The 27242-nt window shown below is 36.8% G+C and overlaps 2 protein-coding genes across 7 annotated transcripts in view; one reads left to right on the forward strand and one right to left on the reverse strand.

The window, feature by feature from the left end:
* The first annotated feature begins 170 nt into the window (after window positions 1-170).
* Window positions 171-24698, forward strand: LOC128231439 (calpain-A-like). Of its 5 annotated transcripts, XM_052944266.1 has the most exons (24): window positions 171-295; window positions 1895-1963; window positions 3185-3218; window positions 6816-6976; window positions 7331-7430; window positions 8641-8890; window positions 9115-9187; window positions 9442-9610; window positions 9802-9885; window positions 10131-10216; window positions 10436-10513; window positions 11086-11255; window positions 13012-13145; window positions 13894-14105; window positions 14273-14309; window positions 14619-14687; window positions 17158-17254; window positions 18475-18539; window positions 18898-18966; window positions 20281-20359; window positions 20648-20761; window positions 22306-22323; window positions 23089-23159; window positions 24068-24698. In XM_052944266.1, the coding sequence occupies exons 4-24, from the start codon at window positions 6834-6836 to the stop codon at window positions 24092-24094; spliced, it is 2145 nt and encodes a 714-aa protein (XP_052800226.1). In that variant the 5' UTR covers window positions 171-295; window positions 1895-1963; window positions 3185-3218; window positions 6816-6833; the 3' UTR covers window positions 24095-24698. The 5 variants fall into 5 exon arrangements, with proteins under 5 accessions (XP_052800226.1, XP_052800227.1, XP_052800228.1 ...); XM_052944267.1 differs by lacking the exons at window positions 171-295; window positions 1895-1963 and having other exon boundaries at window positions 3100-3218; XM_052944268.1 differs by lacking the exons at window positions 171-295; window positions 1895-1963; window positions 3185-3218 and adding an exon at window positions 3578-3675.
* LOC128231440 (CD9 antigen-like) overlaps window positions 24334-27242 on the reverse strand; it is a 29082-nt gene continuing 26173 nt past the window's right edge. For both annotated transcript variants that reach the window (XM_052944270.1, XM_052944269.1), the window contains exon 9: window positions 24334-27207. Coding sequence is in view for 1 of the 2 variants with exons in the window: in XM_052944269.1 (XP_052800229.1) it covers window positions 27199-27207 (9 nt within the window). In the remaining variant the exon portion in view is untranslated. The remainder of the gene's footprint in view (window positions 27208-27242) is intronic.

Consider the following 27242-nt stretch of genomic DNA (forward strand, 5'->3'; position numbering starts at 1 on the left):
ATTGAATGTTATTCTCAAAACTCAATACAAATAAGTCTCAGATTATGCCAATTATAAATTCAAAAATAAGTAGAATAAAGCAGATCTATAATACACGCTTAACACTGAGTAATTGATTGTAGAAGGCGTATCAATATCATGTTAATATATTAATGGAATAAAAACGAAATGGTCAATATTTCAGTTAAGGTAGATCGTGTACGTTGGTCGGTTTAAACTTTGAAAACAGTTTGAGGGTTATTTGTTTTAACAATAAGCGTGAAAGTGTGGATACATTGGATATTCATTAGTCTAGGTAAGAATACTTATTTTATTATCTTTTTGGTTTGTATTCATAAAACATTATTTGCACTTTTGATTTATATTAAAGGTGACCCATGTTAACATCTGTTTCAAAACGCTTATTACCAATATTTGTGATGTGTAAGCATTTTATACTCGCACTCGGGCAGGGCCCATTCGAGACCCAAACTTAACGTCCCTACCGGAAGACAATTGATTTTCCGAGTGGTGCGTCGTGGAATCGAACCAGCGACTCCTGGATTGGCAGTTTAGTTTGTTACCACTAGACCACAGATCCGCCACAATTTACTATTTTATGTAAAATTTAACTCATATATTTGAGTACATGCTTCACCTACTGATGCAATTTAACGATAAGAAAGATGTCAGGGTGATATATCCTTTTATATCGGAATGGTCGACTATTTTGTCAGTTTCTAGAATTAACAGAATGTAATTATGAATATGTTATTCTTTAGCATTTGTTTTTATTTTGATGTCTTTCTTTTTATTGTCTCTACTTTTTGGAACCATTTCGAATATCCCATTCATTAGTAAAATAAAAAACAACAACATTGCACCACTTCAGTATATATGAATATCTAGATGATTAATCCGTGTACATTTAAGACAAACTTGTATTCAAATACATGTAGTATCAAAATTTGTTTTCTTTTCATTAAATGGGTATCTTTATTTTTGTTTTTTTTAGATTGAGAACCGATCTACATTTTTTAATAATTTAATTTTATTCTATTGAAATGCTGGCATAAAGGACAATGCGATTGTCTTTTAACCTACGAGTTTGACTTCCATGGCACTGTGCATTGCACTATTTGCTTTTTACATGGTCTTCAAAATTCAGTAAAGAATAAAAACTTCATGCAGATTAGGAGTTCGTGAAATATTGTATATTGCCATATATTTAACAATGATTGTTCATTGTCATTATCGTCATCTCCCATAAAGCAGGCTCTTCTTTATGCACCATGAGAAAGAGAACAATTCATCAAATATGTGTTGATATATTATGAAAATTTACTTCATTCCAATCCAATGTTTTGCAATACATCATAATAACAAAAGGTGTCGACGGCCAGTGCCCTTAATGTTTGTATAGGTTATTGTCCATTACTCATTCTTGTTTCGAAGTTATTAAGGCATAATATCGCTGAATAAAGATTAACAGAGAGATAATCTAAGATTATCCATTCTATAGCCTACTGATCCTAATCCGCCAAAATGTTGTGTAAATACAGTTTACTATATTGAGCAGCTGCGGCAAATAAGCAAAAAGTAGAAAAGGAATTAAAAACTAAGAAATGTCACTAATTTTAAATATAAAACCATGTAAAATGCCATATAAGTATTCATATATTTTCTTATTGCAATTTGAAGCTCATATATGTGAATGATAGGCGTAAGATTGATTCAATCTTTCCATGTCTGGACCATACCATGAACAATGACTAGACTTTGACAAATAAGGTTAACTAAACATTATTACAGACCTATAAACGCATTAACTGACTACATAATTGTTCAAGCAAGAAATTTATAAATCACCTAGAAGGGTCACAGACCTAAAATTATTTAAAATATTTCATTTTAGATACAGAAATGGAGTGATAGTCAACTGGAAAAAAGACGCGTCTGGAATAAGTGAAAACGTTGTTTTTTTGTGAGTATATATTTCTATATTTTTTATCATTATATTTAGTTTTAAAATCATTCTGGACCAGTTGGTATAAACTAATTTTTAAAATATTGAACATTTAGTTTATGGTCGATGTTTTCTCGTTTCGTGTCGTTTGGGCATTATTTGCAATTTTTAATATACATGTAAATCACAGCACGGAGCATATTTACTGACATGTTGAGCCTGAGTCTGACTCACAAACAGTCTAAAGTCTGATTTCAGACTTAAATGGCAAATCTTCTTTTCATTGTAACTCCCTTTCTATTCAAGTTATGATGATGCAATGTGTTGACCGTTATTACTATTCGAAATTGTACAATTATTCACATTTATGTTAAAACAACGAATGAAATATAGATGATGATTCTTCATAATTTCATACGTGCCTTTCCGTGTCTGAGTCTAGACCTGGATTTGATTCATTTTGATAACAAGTCTACAGGGACCATGATCACGAACAGTCTCAATGCTGATTTAGACCCGAAGTGGCAAAACTGCAAATCTTCATTTTATTGTAACTTTCCTTTTAGTTGAGTATTAATGATAAAATTTGCTGAAAATTATAACTTCATGTCTTTGACACTGTACAATAATTGATATATTCGATTCGAATAAAGATGACTCTGTTCGTAACCACAGCTGTTCGGACTCCATGCATTTGGGAATATGGGTCCTGACGTTACACGTTTTTACTAATGTCTCCTGGTTTCTGTGTTTGCAGTAATATTTTGTACACATACTCATTATTTTGGACGAAATGAAAACAATTTTTAAGAACAAATCACCGTATACTATGAGACAAAAAAGAAATACAGGGTTGACATGTCAGATGGTTATCGGACAATACAAATCACACAAATTAGATAAATACAATCAGCCCAAATTTGATCGAGATCGTTACACTTCGCTTCGTACTTTTAACTATGCCCTTTGTCAGTGACAACTTTGGTTGAACGTAAATACTTTCGTAAAATGCCTGAATGAAATTTCTGAAAGGTAGCAAAACTATTACAAGATATATATCTGTAAATGGAAAATAAATCACTTGAAAAGACCTTATAGTGGCCGATTACGAATAAAGCGTTTAATAATTAACAATACTCGCAGTGTAGCAAGTTGTTCATTTTTATGAGTAAGCGATTTTCACTCGCTTGAAGATTTGTATGTTTATTATTTTCTGAATGGATTTTTTTGTATCTTAAGCTTTAAGGCGACGGGAAAAGGATCAGAATTTTAGGTAAGGACTTAACTTTTTTTATGATGGACCTTGATTCTCTCATAAGTTGTATTTCAAGGTCAAATTATGTTTCAACTTGTCCGGAATGCCTGAAGATCAATTGCAATGTCTATTGTACGTGCAGTATGGTTAAAATTTTAGAACTCAACGCTAAACTGCATTCTAGAATTAATTACAGAAACTATAATACAAACAGTAATTAATTAAAATCTATTTCGTTCTCATATGGATTATCTATAGCAAATGCTCAGACTGCCAAATTTAATGTTGAGTCTCGACTCTCTATAAAATAGTCCGGAATAGACAAAACATAAATGGCATGAGTTCAATGTTTGCTGGATTTTCTTGATTAACTCCTTATTAAAGCTGCACCGGGTCGCCTAGGTGAGAAGCGAGTGCGCTAACCACTGCGCTAACCGGACAACCAAAACCGGTTCGATTCCCGGCTTAGGCGCATGTAAGTTTGGTTTGTGGTCACCTAGCCGGACAAATGGGTTTCCTCCGGGTACTCCGGTTTCCCCCACAACATAAGACCACACTCTCGCGTAAAATTGTGCCAACGAGAGTGATTAATATAATGTTGAAATAAATTGTTTCAGAATCGTGGTAAAATAAATATGTTTAAACTAATTAAAGCTGCACTCTCACAGATGGACCGTTTTGACATATATTTTTTTAGATCTTGTCGTAGAATAAGCCAATGTTTTGCGTAAATGTATGAGAACCAGTGATATATGACTGTTGACAAAGGGTCAGATCGCAGTTTTTCATAAGTTTGAAAATTGAATGTTTTGTGCCGAAAGTTTCATTTTTCTTAAAGCGTTAGTAATGCTTTTATCCACAAAACTATAATGTTCGAACGTAAAAATGAAAACTGTGATATTTTGTCACCAGTTTTATATTACTGGTTTCCAGATATTTACTCACATATAGAATCTATTCCATGACAATAAAGACGTCAAAACAGTCAATCTGTGAACGTAAAGCTTTAATTAAATAAAGCAGAGGAAACTTTTTAAAGAAAAGTCGGGCGATTATCGTTTTTAAAAATCAAGGACCAGTGGTTTATGGTGCATGTTTTATCTACGAAGAGTGGTCTATGGTGCATGTTTTATCTTCGAACAGTGGTCTATGGTGCATGTTTTATCTACGAACAGTGGTCTATGGTGCATGTTTTATCTACGAACAGTGGTCTATGGTGCATGTTGTATCTACGAACAGTGGTCTATGGTGCATGTTGTATCTACGAACAGTGGTCTATGGTGCATGTTGTATCTACGAACAGTGGTCTATGTTGCATGCTGTATCTACGAACAGTGGTCTATGGTGCATGCTGTATCTACGAACAGTGGTCTATGGTGCATGCTGTATCTGCGAACAGTGGTCTATGGTGCATGCTGTATCTACGAACAGTGGTCTATGGTGCATGCTGTATCTACGAACAGTGGTCTATGGTGCATGCTGTATCTACGAACAGTGGTCTATGGTGCATGCTGTATCTACGAACAGTGGTCTATGGTGCATGCTGTATCTACGAACAGTGGTCTATGGTGCATGCTGTATCTACGAACAGTGGTCTATGGAGCATGCTGTTTCTACGAACAGTGGTCTATGGTGCATGTTGTATCTACGAACAGTGGTCTATGGTGCATGTTTTATCTACGAACAGTGGTCTATGGTGCATGCAGTATCCGCGAACAGTGGTCTATGGTGCATGCTGTATCTACGAACAGTGGTCTATGGTGCATGCTGTATCTACGAACAGTGGTCTATGGAGCATGCTGTTTCTACGAACAGTGGTCTATGGTGCATGTTGTATCTACGAACAGTGGTCTATGGTGCATGTTTTATCTACGAACAGTGGTCTATGGTGCATGCAGTATCCGCGAACAGTGGTCTATGGTGCATGCAGTATCCGCGAACAGTGGTCTATGGTGCATGGTGTATCTGCGAACAGTGGTCTATGGTGCATGTTGTATCTACGAACAGTGGTCTATGGTGCATGCTGTATCTGCGAACAGTGGTCTATGGTGCATGCTGTATCTGCGAACAGTGGTCTATGGTGCATGCTGTATCTACCAACAGTGGTCTATGGTGCATGCTGTATCTACGAACAATGGTCTATGGTGCATGTTGTATCTACGAACAATGATCTATGGTGCATGTTTTATCTCCGAACAGTGGTCTATGGTGCATGTTTTATCTAGGAACAGTGGTCTTTGGTGCATGCTTTATCTACTAACAGTGGTCTATGGTGCATGTTGTATCTACGAACAGTGGTCTATGGTGCATGCAGTATCTGCGAACAGTGGACTATGGTGCATGTTTTATCTACGAAAAGTGACCTATGTTGCATGCTGTATCTGTGTATAAAGACAAAGGGAGCATACTGTATCACCGAACAGGGTGCATGTGTGTATCTTTGAAGGGCCTTGTATATGATGTTGTATCTACGAACAGTGACAAAGAGTGTATATTGTACAGACATACAGTGCCAAGAGAGGATGTTGTATTTACGAACAGTGGCAAAAAGTGTATGTTGTATCTACGAACAGTGGCATAGTGTGTATGTTGTATCTACAAACAGTGGCAAAATAGTACATATTGAATCTACGAACAGTTGCAAAGAGTGTATGTGGTATTAAAAACAATGGCAAAGGGTGCATTGTAAATCTACGAACAGTGACAAAGAGTGTATTTTGTATCTACGAACAGTGGCAAACAGTGTATGCTGTATTTAAAAACAATGGCAAAGAGTGTATGTTGTATCTACGAACAGATGCAAAGAGTTTGTGTTGTATCTACGAACAGTTACAAAGAGAGTATGTTGTATTTACACACAATGGCAATGAGTGCATTTTAAATCTACCAACAGTGGCAAAGAGTGTATGTTGTATCTACGAACAGTGGCAAAGAGTGTATGTTGTATCTACGAACAGTTGCAAAGAGTGTATGTTGTATTCACAAACAATGGCAAAGAGTGCATTGTAAATCTACAAACAGTGGCAAAGAGTGTTTGTTGTATCTACGAACATTGGCAAAGAGTGTATGTTGTATTCACAAGCAATGGCAAAGAGTGTAAACAGTGGCAAAGAGTGCATGTTGTATCTACGAACAGTGGCAACGAGTGTAGGTTGTTTCTACAAACAGTGCCAAACAATGTATGTTGTATCTACGATCAGTGGCAAAGAATGCACGTTGTCTCTACGAACAGTGGCATAGTGTGTATGTTGTATCTACAAACAGTGGCAAAGAGTGTATGCTGTATCTACAAACAGTGGCAAAGAGTGTAGGTTGTATCTACGATCAGTGGCAAAGAGTATATGATGTATCTACGAACACTGGCATAGTGTGTATGTTGTATCTACAAACAGTTGCAAAGAGTCTTTTAACAATTGCATGGGATTCCTTTGGGTTTTACGAACAGTGGTCAAGTATGCATGCCATGCATTTATTAGAAAGTTGCCTGAAGCTCATGCTGTATCTACTTACAGTCGCATAATATACTAGTTGTATCTTTGAGTAGTGGTCTATAGTGCATGTTGTTGGTATATGGGTGATTAAATGAAAATTTAATGAAAACTGGTCTGTTTTCAGCATCAGCAGCTGACTGAGATGGACTCGCGGTTAACCACACCCCGGCGGTCGGAGAGCTTCCGATCAGCAACAAATAAGCTTGACATCTCCTATCAGTCGGCGGTTAGCGCGACTCCTGGCGGTCTCACATACGGAACACTTCGAGAGAGGGCACTCGCTAGGTGAGGAATAACAACACTAGTGTTTCCTCTTGTGTGGATATTCATGTACCTAGATTTTGCAACTCCTTGACCGAGTAGTCAGTGTCACGTTATGCAAGTACTTTTTTCTTGTTCATGCGCCGTACGCGTTCAGTCTGAATGGTTCTAGAGACTTTCTGTATGCTCCATGCATGGAACGGCATTGACAATATGCTGTTACAATCGACAAATGATATTGTTACGATATAAAACCATCTAGCAATACATTGTCATTTGAGAGGAATGCACAACATAATTATACATTCATATATTTCTGGCAAGTTGGGTGGTAAAAGCAACTCCACATAACACAATCTCTTATACAACATATTACAGGCGTGTTTTCTTCGAGGATGCGTCGTTTCCCGCCAATGATACGTCCCTGGCCATCAGATACAAGTCGTTCTCGGAACCCATCGAGTGGATGAGACCCCATGTAAGACTCAAACTTACACATCAAAAGATTCATCAGCAGTATACGGAGTATTCGGCCTTATGCGTAGTCATCGATTTTATACGCATATAGTCATCCATTTTATACACATCGATTTTATACTTAGTTTTTCATAGTCATCGATTTGATACAAAGTCATTGAATAATACATTTGATTCATTTTCATCGTCGGTGTCTATGCCTTACTTTGTAGCGTTTTACATGACGTAGCTGGTTTGTTGATTACTTAATTAATGTTTGGCTCCAAAGTTTACACGTGTAGTTTACTAAAAAGGGTAAATACTAAATACATTGCATCGTTCGCAAATTTGACCCATTTCTTAGTAGTTCGAGCACAATGTGTTTCGCTTACACACTTACTCTGGAGTCTTGGTATTGCCTTTTGTGAACCAGCATGGTCTGTGTCACTAAATATTGCCCTTGGTATTAAAAATTTATACATCAATATTAACAGGTGTTATGCGAAAGATGTATATACGTAAATATACAGTACGAGATTTTCTTTAAAAGTGTCCTCTTACAGACGTAAGAGTCCGTTTCGCTAGGACGAAGACCAATTTTGTCCGAGGCGAAGCCGAGGATAATATTGGTGTTCGTCCTAGCGAAACGGTTACTTACGTCTGTAAGAGGACTCTTAGGAAGAAAAAACGAGTAGCTGTATCTGACTTATACGACGATTAGATAAGTGTATTACCTATATTAGTGAGCAAACAAATGCATTAATAAATCAATACTTATAGATTTATAAATAGATAAATATTTAAAAAAAATCCGAAAGATAAACATTAGAATATTACCATGGCCTTTCTTAATACAATGGGCTAGTAGGATTACTCGAAATTCTCGTGCACGGTCCGCTTACAACCGTAAGAAGACACATTTTCAACAGCTCTGCTGGGGTGTCGTATAATCCATGTATACATAAAGGACAACAGACGAGGTATTGGTACATTGGTATTGGTCGATTACGTATGTATACATATACATATATATTTCGCATTAAACCTCTTAGCTACACTTTGCCATGTACTTGTTTTGCAAAAACAAGGACACCGAAAGGTTATTAAGTAAGTAATGATGCGTCTGTTTTATAATAAATTGATTTAAGTTTTGACGATCATTTTAATAAACGTTAAAGACATGTTTAACATCGTTATAAGTTTTTGTCGAAATGCAACACATAATATTGCAGGACATTTCCAAACGACCAAAATTCATATCCAAGAATCCTGGAAATTTCGCTGTGCAGTCTGGCTCCCTCAGTGACACGTGGCTACTTCCTGCTTTCTCCTGCCTGACGGTGGCTCCGACGCTCATCCGGAAGTGTATCCCGGAGGAGCAGGCGTTTAACGAACAGTACGCTGGCATCTTCCGGTTCCGGTTTTGGCGTTATGGGGAGTGGGTGGAGGTCGTTGTGGATGACCGCCTCCCCACACATAAAGGTGACTGTGTTAACACATTCATACATGTTTTGATATATGGAGCATGCACAGTTATCAGTTTTAAAGTTATTGTTGATTTGGCCCAGGTCACAAGAAAATTGAATATCATCACGTCGAACGTTTGACAGTTGTAGAAAGTGAGGGATGAACCCCTAGACACCATACACTTCATTTACGATGTAATTTTGAGTAATCTAAATTTTAATAATGAATGACTATTTTAGGGCAGCTGATTTTCCTGAGAAACTCTGATCCAAATGAATTCTGGGCACCCCTTTTGGAAAAGGCTTATGCCAAGTAAGTTTTCAAATCAAATATCATGATCTTTTACGTGAACGCTGTATAAACATGTGTACACATCAAAAGTTCTTTCTTATTAATGTGGCGACTTTTGACAATAATGACTTTTATTGCCAGTTACATCTCCGGTACTGTGAATATTTTAAGTATTTCTTAATCTATCTCTTGTTTTTAAAACACATTACCGTTCCTTAATCATTCCGTAAGCTGTCACAAAATGTTGCAACAAGTGCACCATTTCTATGAACCAGGCTGTACGGCTCATACTCAGCGATCCACGGAGGCCAGCTTCATGGGGCACTCCAGGACCTGACAGGCGGCGTGACGGACACCTTCCAGTTCCGGGAGCACGCCACAACCTTGCAGCGCGTCATCGACCTCTCTATGTGTCGTGCCACGCTCATGGCCGCCACTATAGCGGTATTTATTCCACAGTATTTCGGTTGTTTTACTCAATACGAAACACTTTGCATTGTAGACTAGCTATTGTTTACATAGAAATCTTACTAGTGATAAAACTTGTGTCTGTTTTTGATTTTTGATTTGGTCTGAATATTTTAGTATTTAGTATATGATTATTAATATCATGTTCATTTAATTGTTTAAATCAGGCTCCGGTCGGCTCCGTCCCTCATCGCCAGCTTCCGAACGGCCTCGTCACCGGAAGAGGTTACTCAGTCACAGGCTATGCGGAGGTAAAGCCCGTTTTAAATGTTTATTTTGAATTTTCAGTGTTTTGTAACTCGCTATCTTAACGCCAGACTAAACACTGCCTTTATGTCACAGTCTCAAATATGCATCCAGCCTGTCCAATGATCTTACTCCTGCTTGTAAGTCAGGTGTTCTACCAACTGCGCCAACTCACAAACTTTCTGATCTTTGTTAGTTACAATTTTGTAACAATTAAGTTTTCATTTCATTCGATTCCATTCATTTCCAGTTTCCTCACGAAGGCTCTAACGTAGTTTTGGTCCGGCTTAGGAACCCATGGGGACCTGCAGAATTCAAAGGGGCGTGGAACAGACAGTACGTGTACATGGACTATCATTTGTGTATTATTTCTATTGAAATAGTTTTCTATATGTTTTAATAATTAATAATACACAAAGCTTCTTTGGCTTAGAGGTTATACTTAGGTTTTCAATTTAGAACATTATCTCTATGCTGTCCTTGAGAAAGCGTGCTCCAACCGGTTTTTCTTTGTTCAGTTTAATATACAAATAAAGAATAATATATGAATTTTAGATCTGGTTTATGGAGCAAAGTTCCAGACGATATAAAAAAAAGGCTAGGTTTCAGTGATCTCACAGACAATGAGTTCTGGTAAGTGTGGAGCGTACGTAATTATCAGCCTTGTTTCTGTAACATTTTAAGGACCCTTTATTCAGAACGAATACTATTTTATTATACTTAGTGAGCACATTACCATGTGAAAGTCTGAAGTACGGAAAAGAACCGAAAACAGACCATTTAAAGGCGGAACACATAAATTGGTGCACACAAGAAACATATCAATTTAAATGCAATGTTATGTTTAACTCATTTGACTTAAATGATCAAAACAAAGCTTAGAAATATCATTTGTGTACAGATAAAGAAATATTGGCCTTAAATGATGTTTTCAATTCATAGCTACGTGGCCACAAATTACCCAATTAAAAAGCGATCGTAACACATGATGATAAATTTAAACAAACATAAGCCATGTTTGAAGCTATTTTGACGCCTCTCAACAGCTTCACCAAGGATACATTAGATTTGCTCTTCGGGAATGAAGACTTATTTTTAACTTTAACTTGAGGAAATTTACTCATGCATCGGCGTGAAGCTGTTTGAAAATTGTACGAATTCATATCTCCTTAATATAAATGCTTTTGATTGTTAACGTACCCAAGGATGCCATTCTCGGAGTTTTCCAAGCTGTTCACGAGCCTGGAGCTGTGTCACCTGCCACCGGAAGCGTGGAACATGGAGCCGCGCATGCGCCACCGACACCCCTGGAAGGCCGCGGAGGCACATAGACAGTGGCGGAAGGGATACAACGCCGGAGGAGGCCTCAACTCACGTGAGTATTCACGAGATAAAGATTAAACCAAGGAAGTATGTTTCAATTAAATGCAACACTTTTTACCGATACTGTAGATAATGACAAATTTCATAAAATTTAATTATATAAGTCACACACCTGCAGCCAGCTTTTAAAAAATCTGGTTCAGTGTCTGGTTTGGTGTAATTTGGCCAAAATATTTATTGATAGGTCATTATTTATCCGAGAATTAATACTAATAGCCAATGCAATTGTTAAAATGTGCAAACTTGCATTATGATTACCTGTGGACAACTTTTCCAAGTTTTTATACAAATGGCTGCTGGGCATTTTAGGAATGCGTTCCCACACAAACAACACCAATGACAACGACAATGTAATGATCTAAATATACAATATAGTCTCGAAATGTCTTGTCGAAAACAAACGAATAAGAACATTACTTGTAAACTCCATGCAGTGTTACTTCCCTTACAGTACAGTCGTCACTGCCACCATGCATATCACATGGCCATAGATATTCTATTTCTCCCACCTCAGATAAGTAGATTCAAAAATTTAACCATGCTAAAAATTATCATCTTGCCCACGGGCAAAGATAAAAAACGCCCTTATGGAACTCCTTTTAAATGGTCATCACATTGTAATTACCTCCCTTGTTGAAGACTCGTCTGTAGCATCATAGAAACCTTGTCTTATGGCAATATTTAGAATGCTCATTAATTATTACTCCCTTCTAATGTCACCATAAAACAGTTTTCACGCACCTTTCAAGAAATCATGCTTCACTCTCCTCAGAACTATTATAAGACCGATTTGACTATTAACAAAATCTGAAACACTGCTCGCATATCCATGACAACCACGAATTATCACATATCCATACGCATTTATTTTCACTACGCTCAAAAGAGTTCCAGTAAAAAATACATGTTTACTTAATTTTGTTTAACTGAGGTGGGCGAAAAAGCATCTTCCATAGCCGCTCGTTTTAGATAGGTTCATCCCAACCCTCGCGCAGGGTGTTTTGCGGAAACTCGGTAAACTTCGTTTCCGCAAAACACCCTAGGCTCCGGTCGGCATTAACCTATCTTACACTCTCGGCCATTGAAGTTACGTTTATTCATACCGGTAGAGATTGTACTTCCTCCACAGGCGCGTAGCTGACTGTACGCAAATACGCAGTTGTGTATTGAAATTTTGACAGATCGATGTATTTGTCATACCAAAACCCCTGAATTTGAAAAAAAAACGAATGAAGGGGGTTAGGGGTTGAAGGGGTTAGGCATCGATCTGCGATTACCAAAATGGCCCTTAGCTGCGCGCCTGCTCCACCAATATCTCTTTATTTGTTTTATTATTTTGAAAATGTAACCTCAAAGCATCATGAATAATTAAAATGTTCATTAAAACTTTCCAAAAAAGAGAGAAGACAACACATGTAAAAACACGTTTATATAGCTGAAATCCAGCACTACTCGCTCATGTTGGCAGCGATTTATTCTGCTGGTCAAGGGAGATCACTGCAAAGGAGATTGCATTTAATGTAAAGAAAGTAGTGCTGACTACAAAACAAGTTATATGCACTATTTGAGTTTGTCGTCACTCCAGGTACTCGAGTTTCCCCAAAACCTCATGTGTACACTCATTGTGCAAACTCGTGCCAACGAGAGCAACTTAGCATAAATTGATTAAATTCATAATGCTTTACAATCGTTTAAAAAAAACTTAAAATTAAACAAAAGATAAACCATCTACATGATTTATTTTTCAGAAATATTCCAATGTAACAACCAGTTCTACATGGAGCTGCAAAAACAGTCCAACGTGATATTATCGCTCATGCAGAAGTACCACTCATTTGGGCAGCAAAACAACTTTATACCATGTGGACTGTTAGTCTTCCAGGTATAATATTCAACGACGCTCAACAATTTGAGAATCAGGGTAATTCTCAATATATGACCAGATACCTTGCACCATTTTCTCGTTAATTAGTTACAAAATGTATATCGAACTAACGTGCAGGAGAAAATCATTTTTTCAACGTTTATCTTTCTTTCTTTCACCTCAGATAAGTAGATCCAAATTTAACCATGCTAGAAATTCTTATCTTGCCCACGGGCGAAGATAAAATGCCCGTATGGAACTCCTTTTTAATGGTCGCCACATTTTAATTATCTCCTTTGTTGAAGACTGTCGTCTGTTGCATCATGGGAACATTGTCTTGTTGCAATATTTAGAACGCTAATTATTATTTCTCGCTTCAAATGTCACCATAAAACAGTTTTCAGGCACCTTTCAAGAAATAATGCTTCACTCTCCTTAGAACTATTTAAAGACCGATTTGACTATTAACATAATCTGAGTTACTGCGCGCATATCCATGACAACCACGAATTATCGCATATCCATACGCAATTATTTTCACTAAGCTCAAAAGAGTTCCAGCATTTTTTTTTAAATGATGTGGGAGAAAAATAATCTACCATAGCCGCTCGTGTAAGATAGGTTCATTCCGACCCCCGCGCAGGGTGTTTTGCGGAAACTTGGTAAATCTCGTTTCCGCAAAACACCCTTCGCTCGGGTCGGAATTATTCTAGCTTACTCTCTCGGCCATGGAAGATACTTATAATCTTATATTTCATTCTCCTAGTCGCCAAAGGGTCGAATAAACCGTCTCCCCGCGGGCCATTTCGCGACCAGTAAGCCGATAGCGACCGTCGGAATCCTGGCAGAGCGGGACATGGTTAGCTTTTCCACTCTCCCCGCCGGCGGCTACGTGGTCGTGCCGTGTACTGCACGTGCTGGGCTCGAGGGGAAGTACTGTCTGCGCATGTTCACCGACGACAAGGATGCCGTCATCAGGTAACAAGGTCCTATTTAAAATCACGTGCTAAGCTCAAAATTCGTTATGCAAGCCGCTCAGTTCCATTCTTACTCATTTATTTCCAATAGTACCATAAATGAATAAAACTTGAACTATGTAAATTGTAATGATGTCTTTATGATTGACAATTGTCCATTCCTTTCAGGGAACTAGATGAGCCAGACACGTGTATAGCCTCATATGTAAGTTGTTCTCACTATTAAATAATCATCTTAACATGTACGATCTCACTATTACATATACACCATCCAATGCATGTTCTCGAAATTAAATATTCATCATCTGTTTTAAATTCACACTATGACATATGCACAGTCCAATGTAAGTTCTCACTATGACATGTACAACGTCACATGTAAGTTTTCATTATGACACATGCACCATCTTGTGTAAGTTGTACCGAATCTTGCTTCTAAAATCATAGGTTCACCAGACTGCATTTAATATAAAAAGACACAATCTGACCGCCAGTTTTTCTGGATGTTTTGCAGGTCGATAGACATTTGGACTCGGACACGATGTACATACTGAGGAGCCGGTTCCTTATGTTCTGTAACAGGGTAAGTCCCGCATGCGGACACAATGTACATACTGAGGAGCCGGTTCCTTATGTTCTGTAACAGGGTAAGTCCCGCATGCGGACACACTGTACATATTGAGGAGCCGGTTCCTGATGTTCTGTAATAGGGTAAGTCCCGCATGTTGACACAATGTACATATTGAGGAGCCGGTTCCTGATGTTCTGTGATAGGGTAAGTCCCGCATGTGGACACAATGTACATATTGAGGAGCCGGTTCCTGATGTTCTGTAATAGGGTAAGTCCCGCATGTTGACACACTGTACATATTGAGGAGCCGGTTCCTGATGTTCTGTGATAGGGTAAGTCCCGCATGTTGACACACTGTACATATTGAGGAGCCGGTTCCTGATGTTCTGTAATAGGGTAAGTCCCGCATGTTGACACAATGTACATATTGAGGAGCCGGTTCCTGATGTTCTGTGATAGGGTAAGTCCCGCATGTGGACACACTGTACATAACGAGGAGCCGGTTCCTGATGTTCTGTAACAGGGTAAGTCCTGCATGTGGACACACTGTACATAACGAGGAGCCGGTTCCTTATGTTCTGTTACAGGGTAAGTCCTGCATGCGGACACAATGTACATATTCAGGAGCCGGTTCCTTATGTCCTGTTACAGGGTAAGTCCTGCATGCGGACACAATGTACATATTCAGGAGCCGGTTCCTTATGTTCTGTTACAGGGTAAGTCCTGCATGCGGACACAATGTACATATTCAGGAGCCGGTTCCTTATGTTCTGTTACAGGGTAAGTCCTGCATGCGGATACAATGTACATATTCAGGAGCCGGTTCCTTATGTCCTGTAACAGGGTAAGTCCCGCATGTGGACACACTGTACATAACGAGGAGCCGGTTCCTTATGTTCTGTTACAGGGTAAGTCCTGCATGCGGACACAATGTACATACTGAGGAGTCGGTTCCTGATGTTCTGTAATAGGATTTGTCCCGCATGCGGACACACTGTACATATTGAGGAGCCGGTTCCTGATGTTCTGTAACAGGGTAAGTCCCGCATGCGGACACGATGTACATACTGAGGAGTCGGTTCCTGATGTTCTGTAATAGGATTTGTCCCGCATGCGCACACAATGTACATATTGGGAAGCCGGTTCCTGATGTTCTGTGATAGGGTAAGTCCCGCATGCGGACACACTGTACATAACGAGGAGCCGGTTCCTTTTGTCCTGTAACAGGGTAAGTCCCGCATGCGGACACAATGTACATATTGAGATGCCGGTTCCTAATGTTCTGTAATAGGGTAAGTCGCGCATGCGGATACAATGTACATATTGAGGAGCCGGTTCCTGATGTTCTGTAACAGGAAAAGTCCCGCATGTGGACACAATGTACATATTTAGGAGCCGGTTCCTTATGTTCTGTGACAGGCAACGTCCTGCATGTGGCCACGATGTTGATTATGAGGTGACGGTGCTGTAATGGGGGTACGTACTGCTTGCGTCCAAGATATATATTATAAGGAGACGGTGCTGTAATGGGGGTACGTACTGCTTGCGACCAATATATAGATTATGAGGTGACGGTGCTGTAATGGGGGTACGTACTGCTTGCTACCAAGATATAGATTATGAGGTGACGGTGATGTAATGGGGGGTACGTACTGCTTGCGACCAAGATATAGATTATGAGGAGACGGTGCTGTAATGGGGGTACGTACTGCTTGCGACCAAGATATAGATTATGAGGAGACGGTGCTGTAATTGGGGATCGTACTGCTTGCGACCAAGATGTAGATTATGAGGTGACGGTGCTGTAATGGGGGTACGTACTGCTTGCTACCAAGATATATATTATGAGGAGACGGTGATGTAATGGGGGGTACGTACTGCTTGCGACCAAGATATAGATTATGAGGAGACGGTGCTGTAATGGGGGTACGTACTGCTTGCGACCAAGATATAGATTATGAGGAGACGGTGCTGTAATGGGGGAATGTACTGCTTGCGACCAAGATATAGATTATAAGAAGGTGCTGTAATGGGGGTACGTACTGCTTGCGACCAAGATATAGATTATGAGGAGACGGTGCTGTAATGGGGGTACGTACTGCTTGCGACCAAGATATAGATTATGAGGAGACGGTGCTGTAATTGGGGTACGTACTGCTTGCGACCAAGATATAGATTATGAGGAGACGGTGCTGTAATTGGAGTACGTACTGCTTGCGACCAAAATATAGATTATGAGGAGACGGTGCTGTAATGGGGGAACGTACTGCTTGCGACCAAGATATAGATTATGAGGAGACGGTTTCTTATGTTCTGTAATGGGGTACGTCCTGCATGCGGCCACGATATAGATTATGAGGAGACAGTCTCTAATGTTCTGCATTGGGGTACCTCATGCATGCGGCCACGATGTATATTATGAATAGCTCACGTTTACTATTTATTAATTGTAATATTAATTTGAAAACATTTATATTTCCAGTACGAGGAGATCGACGGTTACGGTCTCCGTCAGATGCTGTGTCACAAACCTTCCGCCTCCACCGCCAGTTTACTCTGTTGTGAACCGGAAAAACTGGGTACGTGACAATATGAGGCATATGCGTAAGAAACCGGGAACGTGACAATGTTAAGCATATACGTAAAACACGAGTACGTGAAAATGTTAAGCATATACGTAAAACACGAGTACGTGAAAATGTTAAGCATATACGTAAAACACGAGAACATGACAATGTTTAGCATATACGTAAGAAATCGGATACGTGCCAATGTTAAGCATATACGTAAGAAACTAGATATGTAACAATTTTAAGCATATACGTAACAAAATAGATACGTGACAATCTTAAGCATATACGTAAGAAACTAGATATGTGACAATTTTAAGTATATACGTAAGAAACCGGGTTCGTGACAATGCTAAACATATATGTAAAAAACGTGTACGTGAAAATGTTAAGCATATACGTAAAAGACGAGAACATGACAATGTATAGCATATACGTAAGAAACCGGATACGTGACAATGTTAAGCATATACGTAAGAAACTAGATATGTGACAATGTTAAGCACATACGTAAGAAACTAGATACGTGACAATGTTAAGCATATAGGTAAGAAACCGGGTTCGTGACAATGCTAAATATATACGTAAAAAACGTGTACGTGACGGTTTTAAAACGTAATGTAAAAAAAACGAGTGTGTGACAATGTTGGGCATATGGGTAGAAAACCGAGTACGTGACAATGTACAGCATAAACGCCAAAAACGAGTGCGTGACGTTTTCAAAACGTACATTTTTTAAAACGAGTGCGTGACAATGTAGAGCAAATGCGTAGAAAACAGGGTTCGTGACAATTTTGAGCATACACGTAAACCAACGGGTACGTTACAATGTTAAGCACAAACGTAAAGGAACAGGTACGTTGTTAAGCATAAACCTAAAACCAAGGGTACCGGTGACAATGTTAAGCATAAACGTATCACAGTTTTACGTTGACTGGTGTCTTGATCTTGAGCCATATTAAAAAAAACCTTTGGAAAGATGCTATATGCCTTTTTAAGTAAATTGCAGCTCTTTGTATGTATATTGAATAGGTTGCGATCATTCAGATGGCTTTAAGTTAAAGCAAAAAGGTGCTATTTGGCTTTTTAAATTAAATTCGGTTTATCGCCATGAAGTGAGGTTGATTACTATTGTCTATATATGGGTCATTCACGTGGTATGATATACATTTAATAGATCAGTATTGTATTTTCTATCCCAACCCCCCACAATGCATTGCTTTTTTCAGATATGAGCATCGAAAGGTTATTTCTCTCAGCAGAAACTTGCAAAGCTGCCGTAACCATCGAAGATGTATCCTTAACTAAAGAAGTGTAGCCCTGTACCGCAGCGAAATGATAACAAAGAGTTTAGGAATAGACACTACAAAACTAATATCGCATTTTATAAGTCTTATATGCACACATTTTATCTTTAATAAATTGTTTTACTGTCATTGTGTAAACCGGAAGATGATGTAAACATAGCACTTTTGGCTGACAACATACTCTTCTTACACTATTTATTTCATATTTACATTCCACTCTATTTTGTTGTCATTAATGCCATTCATTCATCTCAAATGTGTATTCATATAAAGTACTATGTAACAGTTAAAGACATCTTGAAAAGCATCTGAAGTGCATACACATATCCTTGACGTGTTTATCAGAAAGACATGAACGGTCGCCTGAATTACATCGAATTCCTGTCACTTCTACAGAAACTTCTTCTCTGGCAGGTAGGTTAAGGGTCGGCGTTAGAGGTAAGTTTATACTATTTTCTGTTTAACTTGTGACGAAACATATGAAGGCTTATCGTGCTTGAGTCCGTCTCCGGGATTGAAACCAGTACTGTTTAAAAAGCCATAAAACTGTTCCAACCAACAACCACTAGACCACTCTCAATCTCAGAAATGTGTGAAAATAACTAGTTTCCAAACCATGGAACAGTAAGGATAGTTTTCTTGCATTGGTGACGTGACACAAGAATGCTTAAGGTGGAACGCGACTATGAGCGAATTTTCGAGTTAATGTCTGGAAATTGGTACACGAATAGAAGAGCATATGCCCAGTGGACTGTTTTTACTTTTTCAATATTCGGAACAGTTTTGAATCTACGAGTCTTCAAAATATACCACTGAAGTCAATTTTGAGACGTCTGTCATATATTTGCGTTCCAGCTACAATAATCGATCTTTTCATAAATTCTTCGTTTACAGCTATGCAATTTTAACCTCGAGTGCGTCTACTGAAAACGTTCACGCACATATATTTTTCTTTCTCTTGTTTTACGTTTTTTATTTTAAATTTGTCTATAACGTCATTTTTCGCGTCGTGTTTCACTGAAAAAAGTGCGCCTTTTTTAAATTTTTGCTCGTTTAATTTATGATTTTTTTTAAATACATGTATTCAATGTTTTATTACAAATCGCCTGATATCAAGAAAAGTGACTTCGTTTTTGCGCAAATAATCTAACTCAAATAAGTGAGTTATTTAATACCTAATCTTATGCAATGCTGGTATTATTTGAAAGAATTTTGCTCACTTATTCCTTAAATATTTTCGCAAAATGATTTGCCAAAAGGACGTAGTATATGAAGTTATCGATTTATTTTTTTTGCTCTTTCGATGTAAAATATAATATTTTGCAATATTTCAAGGCCAAAAAAGCTTGCTTGTGATATTATTTTGGTATCACATATACTTACCCTTCAAATGATACCAAAATAATATGTGGTCACAAGGCATCCAAAATGTGCATATTTATGTATCGTAGACATAATGATTCTCAATGCAGCACGAAGCTCATACAGTCGACCCCCGTTAGCTCGAACTCCTAGGGACCGGCGAAAGTACCTCGAGCCTCGGAAAAATCGAGCCAAGCGGAAATGCTTATATTCAGTATTAAGAAGTCGGTCCTTTACATCCAGTTCGCACCGATAAGGAATTCGAGCTAAGCGAGTTCGACCAAACGGGGTTCGACTGTATATGCTATCTCACCAAACAAAAATAATTTATTACAAACTAATACATGTAACTTATATATTTTTCAGAGGATATATAAGAAGTATGCAGTTGGCAACGGCTCGGTGATAGATTCCTATTCCCTCAGGAATGCATTTAAACTTGCAGGTAGCATTGTATTAATGTAGACTTAATTCCAGCTAAATTAAGATAGAACCATTTTTTGACGCCTTATTTCTTTCATGTGTAATGTTAAACTATTTGTCAATAAAAGCGATAGCAATCATCTTCTTTACCATCAGCAAGAATGATAATGGGATATCCGTCAGCAACGAATGAAGGTCTTAAAATGGTCATAAAGATAATAGCAACGTTCGAGTATTTAAATGAGTTACGACCGACTTAATGTGAATTTTGACATACCAGTAAATTAGCAAATGTGTCTACCATCCACAGGATTTACGTTAAGTAACCGCGTGCTCGAGGCCCTCGTGCTGAGGTTCTCCGCCAAGGACTACACGAACCTCGAGGGTTTCATCAACGCCGTCGTTAAGCTGCACGTGGCGCACCGTACGTATTAAGGGCCCTCCACAGTGTAAAAGCTGGTGTGAGAGACCTTAACATAAACTGTTTCAAATGTTCATCTTTTAATACGTTTTGATGTTCAATATTTAGCAAGCATAATACATTCGTCCTTTGCAACATGTGTTGGTGTAACAAAGAGTTAAGCAAATTTATTAATCAAAAAGAAGACATTATCTGATTTTGGCTCAAAAAACCTTGCATTTTTTTCTCGAAAATTCTATATATATACAAAATGAATATGTTACTGTGTCAAAACATTCAAGAGTCCTCAATCAATAATGTATTGAGACTTTGTGGTGATTACTTCTATTTTAAGAAAGATATTTGCTTTTTTGTAACTATGAAGATATTTTAATTCACTATTTTTTCACTATTTAATTGAATATCTTTCTTATTTGAAATGATATCATGAAGAAACCATAAACATTGTTGATTGGATCGTCTGAGGTATTATGAGACAAAACAATATTTATATTGTCGACAGACATTTCCGGAGAAAAAAAATGAAAATGCCTTTTGAACCAAAATCTGATAGAATTGAATTTCGAAAAAAATTTGCTCAACTCTTGATACCAAAAACATGTTGGAAAGGATGTATGTGTCACTCTAGTTAAGATAGTTCCTCTAAACATGAACTTTCGACACAGTTTTTGGCCATAACCAACCACTTTTGCACTGTGGAAGGCCCTGAATTATTCGTCGAGAAAAACAACATTCCTTAAGCGTCCTTTGCATTTAACTTTTTTCAAATATCAAGAAAGTGGTCAAGTCATTTCTCAAGCTCAAGTTAAGTTAAGTTTCCACATTACATCATGGCAGAACAGAACAGAACAGAACAGAACAGAACAGACCAGAACAGAACAGAACAGACCAGACCAGACCAGACCAGAACAGACCAGAACAGAACAGAACAGACCAGACATTTTATTCAGACTTGTACAATGTACATCGTCTACATGTACATACATTTTTACGTATCAACATGTCAACGTGTATATACAGAATATATCTATGCCATTTACCATTACATGCTGTATATACACGTTGACATAATATATGAAAAATGTATGTATATGAAGATATATATATATATATATATATATATATATATATATACAACATGGCACGATTAAAAATTACTAATATTTTACTCTTATTAAAAGCACATTCTCCTGTGCATTATTGCACGATATTCTGAAGAATATTATCTAGAGCACATAATGAGCTTGACTAATAACTGAAAAAAATAATCCTTGACCGAATACTTTTATCAACATAATCTTCGAGATAATACGCTTTCAAAAAGAGTGAAAACAGAAATGATTTCGCCGTGCTAGGCTTTTATGTGGAAAAACGGGTTGAGATTAAGATTTGACTGAAGTAGTTCCGTGATATGAGGCCTGTTGTAACTAACTAGTTCCAGACAAATACTTTACTATCTTAAAAGCATCGTTTATTTTAAGTTTTCATGACATTTTCTTGGAGTCTGCTAATGCTTTAATTGTCTCCATATTCTATTTATTTGGCAGAAGTTGTGAAACTAATAGGTATAGTTTTTGTTTCGTTGTGCTGTGTCTGCGTCGCTTGCATTATTGTGCATCGTTTTTTTCTAAACATTGGTTGGGGTGTTATATATTTGATGCATGCATTTGCAGTCTGTTCACATTTACGTGCAGCTTTCTATCTTTACTGCAAACTCATACGTGATCGTTAACGTGATATATTTATGCTTGTACAGTCGCAAACAGTTAGCTCGATATCCCAGGGACCGGCCAAAATTCTTTGAGCCTCGCGAATATCGAACCAATCGGGAATGCTTACAAAGAGTAAAACAAAATCGGTGCTTTACATCAAGTTCGAGCCAACGAGGAAGTCGAGCCAAGTGATATCGAGCCAACGGGTTTTGACTGTATCTATGTTTTGCATACATTTATAAATGTAACCACACAGGCAATCTACGTGAACGCAATTTTGTTTATCTTACAAGCATATTGTTTGCAAATGAAGGTTTCGGAGAGCATCATCATCTACGTAATATATATGCACAATATAATTGAATAACGCATAATCTTCATCTGATAGCATAATCGATTATCATTATTATTAGAAAATCGCTATCCGATTAGTATAACATTAAATTGGTTTTTATAAATTTGATTCAAGACATATGTAAAAGAAAATTGTTTCTATGCATTTGAATCGATTTCGATCAAGTTTCGTATAGACTTAAGTATGTAGAATTGTCATACATGACATGATTTATGTACAATGTTGTCCTCAAGTTAATTCAGAACGTAAAATTCATCCTTCAGAGCGACACAGGCAGGTGTCGGCCGACCAGCCGGGCATGACGGACGCCGAAAATCGGAAGTACCTTCAAGAGGTAAACTAATACGTATCCATTGTTGAGTTTTTTTTTTAACTCAAATTCAGTTTCAAGTTTAATTGAAATGGCGATACTTTTCGTTTTAATCATACTTATGTTGCCTTTCTTGCTGTCCTGCTAGTTTTTTTTCAATTGATTTTTTTTCTCTGAAGTATATCTTCTTTTACTTTTGAGACGTTGCTGAGAACATAGATCTTATGTATATATTTAATTCCACCAAAGATTATAACCCACATTTCCAGCCAATAAAATCGCCTACCGGCCTGCAATAAATACCATACAAAATCTATTACAACTTGGAATGTGGTTCCCTGCATCTGCATGCAAAAAACGTGTTAAAATTTGAGTCAGTTGAAAAAATATTTGGCCGACTGTTAAGAAATTTGTTAAAGTTAACAACATTGTTAACGCCAGCGTTGTTAACTTTCAAAGTTGTATCTTCTCTGAAAGTTTCTTGGATACACATGGATCTGTAGTACTTCTTACAAAATGTGAGACAACTGTTTCAGTTGTACTTGTTTAATTCAAATACAGGAGAACATCATGAAATATTCACGCTTAAAAGTTAACAACGATTTCGTTAATCACGTTGTTAACTTAAACAAAGTTATCAGGCCATTGTGCAAAATTTTAATAAATAAGAAGGGCGGAGCGAACGAAGATGATACTGGTTTTACTATTTTTCAGCTTTTACGTTTTACTATTTTTCAGCTTCTACGTTTTACTATTTTTCAGCTTTTACGTTTTACTTTTTCCAGCGTCTACGTTTTACTATTTTTCAGCGTCTACGTTTTACTATTTTTCAGCTTCTACATTAAATACTATTTTTCAGCTTCTACGTTTACTATTTTTCAGCGTCTACGTTAAATACTATTTTTCAGCTTCTACGTTTTACTATTTTTCAGCTTCTACGAGCGGCCATATACTCGTGACGATGCGGCGTTAGTGGCGGTGTTGGCGGACAGGAATGTGACATGTATTGATGAATGCTATATGTATATGGTAGAGGTTAAATGGTCAAAGATGGAATGATGCCAAGGTTGTATTGGTGAAGAGTTTTCGAAAAGACAAAATGAAATGTGGATAGTTGTGAAAATCAAACGAAGCAGGTGGCTAAAGAAGACTTCTACGTTCCGTGAATGAGATGGGGAATAGCAACAACGATGTGTGTTTTGTTCGTTGAACATTTATTTAGACATTTTTGTACACTAAACACACATAAAAATACAAGTATAAAAAGGTACAATGTACATAATTGTATATAAAACACTTATAGCGGCGCTCGGAGTTTGAAATTAACAATGGTTTTTCTATTGCGAGGTTATTTCTGATAACTTGTATTGCATAAAGTAACTCATTCCGTGAAATTCCGACCATGTAAATGGTACTAGTATTTATATCCCTTGTTAACCAAGTCAAGAAATGTTTGATGGGGAATTTAGGACGCAAGTGCTAATTTCAAACCCCGTTGGTAATATGTATATAACAAATATAGCTGTATGTATTTGTTTGACAATAAATGGTAACATATCTGGAGTTCTGTGCATTTTGATGTAATAGGCCTACTTCAAATAAATATAGTTTTGTTTGCAAAAATCATTTTCTTTAGAACAGAACTTTAATGTTTTGTTCTTTAGGCTATTTTCTCTGATTTTTAGGCTATTTTTTAAGAAAAAAAGATATACAACACAATTTATATTATTCTTATCAATATCAAAATTTTATCAAACATTTTAAGGTCTACATTCTACTATTATACTTTGTTCTAAGCATCACAATATTCATACAGTACCTATTATTTATCTATTTTAAACGTAAATCAATAGTAACCCTTATTTCATAAAATACATCCTAGAAGCGACTTTAAGACAGACCACTCAATTAACTGGTTTCGAATACATACAATTATGGGCGTTAAAAAGCATGATTTTATTATTTCAAATTATGTTGTTATACGCGTTTGTTTCTTGCTGTTAAGCAAAATTATTTACCAAGTCCAGACATAGTATAGTTTAGCATCCTTTTTAATCCTGTCGATATTCTTTTGCTTTGAACATATATCACTCTTATTTTTCACGTATTTTACCACAGTAATTCGTTTGACATGTCTAAACGCTATATCTTTGAAACATTTTATTGAAATAAATATGGTTTAAATCAAAGCTAAATGAAAGCAAAACGCTGAAAAAAGTGAAGTTTTAAAATCGCATTTAGAATCATTTATGAAAAGGACAAAAATTAATAAACACTTTTGAAAATCACTAGAATACATCGACTCTCTTTATAGAAAAACAGACATTAATTTAGACCTTAACACTTCTATACAGTGAATCAAAACAACACCAAAGGCAAAGTTGAAATCAGTTCGCTTTGTTCACTTATAACCACAGGCGGCAGTGTCATGTATACATGTTACCGATTTTTATCATATAATTATATACTCTAGTGCTGAGAAGTGCCATAACTCAATAACTGCAGATGTAAATTGAAGCAGATAGTGAGTTCTTGTACTAAGGTGAAGATATAATGAAATAATCCCGACCTCTGACTGACACTGCCTCCTAAGCTTGTAACAACCGGATTAATAGAAATTTAGACAGTTGACCATACCAATTCAAAGCAAGGGACTCATGATTTAGTTAAAAGTAAGAAAAAATAGATCTCTCTTTTGAAAACTAAACTAATAATATACAGAAAAGTGACCATAATGGGAATTTACAATGAAACTGTGATACATATTTTTTTTTAAAAATGGTTATTTTAAGATAAAATAAATGTTCATGAAAATACAAATAAATAATATAAAATGTTTTTTTTTGTATTAATTAACGCATACAACCCAAGCCGCAATTTAAAACTAAAATATAAGTTGACAGGTGAGAAATATTACATGTGAAATCGTTACACCAGACACTTGATTTAGGCTATTGCAAAATTTAAGATGTCAAATTAAAGATAATACACAGATGTCATGTATATTTTACTTAATGTACCTGCTCTTTTCTCAAAAACCATACAAATGGTTTGTTTTTACGTTATTTTACCAATAATTTGTTGTGCGTTAACGTCTTACACTAAATCCCACAGGTGAAAAACAAAGAAAAAGAACTTATGTAACCTCAATGTGATAATGACTATTTACGTATTAACACGTTTCTTACTACACAGATTTATCTTGATAATTAATGATTTGTAAGTAGAATCAAACGTTTGCAGTAAATACTACAACAATATATAACGAATATATAACGAAAGCACCTCGTGAACACGTACTCCATTGCATTAAGAAAGAAAATCAAACTAAGATAAAACTATTCATATCTACATTACAGTAACTAACATGTGAAACAGAACAACATTTAAGCTGCCAGAACATTTCGGCCTAAAATTAATAATTCAGATAATAATTAAAATTTGCAATTATTTTGCATTTAAATCATATTTAAAATCTATTCTAAGAAAAAAAACAGAGACCACAACTTGGCAAGATTCAAACAAAATACGGTTTATGTCACTTCAAGCAATATCTAATAATGCACGCGGATAATGAAATGAGCCTATTAAAAAATTAATGTCAAACACCACAATTAGTTTATGTCAAAAATATCTTAAAAAGTGAACGAGTTTAAAATGAGAAGGTGTACAATCAAATAAAACACAATAATTATTAAACTTATTCTTGAAAAAGATTCTTAAGAGTTGTCGTCCAAAGCAGAGATGGTACTTGCATATGGTATATCTAAACGAACAAATTAAGGACCATCTTCAGCAAACACGACCATAATTTGAGTCTATGATTAAAGTTTTCTTATAGTAAGGTATTCTCTGTGAATCTTCGAGTCATAACAAACACGGCATATAAAAGCACTATTTTCTTTAAAAATATTCATCCGCCGACTGACTGACGCACTCTTGTGTATTCCTTCGCGTTGTCGTGGAGGCCCAGATATTCAACAGTCCAAAGGTACGTGTGTGACGTTTTTTCTCTAATTATCCCTGCTTCGTGATTAAATTGCAATATAAGGCTAAATAATGTCTAGTCAACCTGAAAAGATACAACAAATATTACAGGTTATGTGT

This window comes from Mya arenaria, chromosome 4, assembly GCF_026914265.1.
Source record: "Mya arenaria isolate MELC-2E11 chromosome 4, ASM2691426v1".
In the NCBI taxonomy this organism is placed as follows: Eukaryota; Metazoa; Mollusca; class Bivalvia; order Myida; family Myidae; genus Mya; species Mya arenaria.

Excerpts from the sequence above, each read along its gene's own strand:
- LOC128231439 (XM_052944264.1), top strand. The coding sequence starts at position 6,478 with ATGCTGTATCTACAAACAGTGGCAAAGAGT. Across the intron at positions 14,106-14,272 it reads GACAAGGATGCCGTCATCAG|GGAACTAGATGAGCCAGACA; the intron begins GTAACAAGGTCC and ends CATTCCTTTCAG. Across the intron at positions 23,160-24,067 it reads ATCGGAAGTACCTTCAAGAG|CTTCTACGAGCGGCCATATA; the intron begins GTAAACTAATAC and ends ACTATTTTTCAG.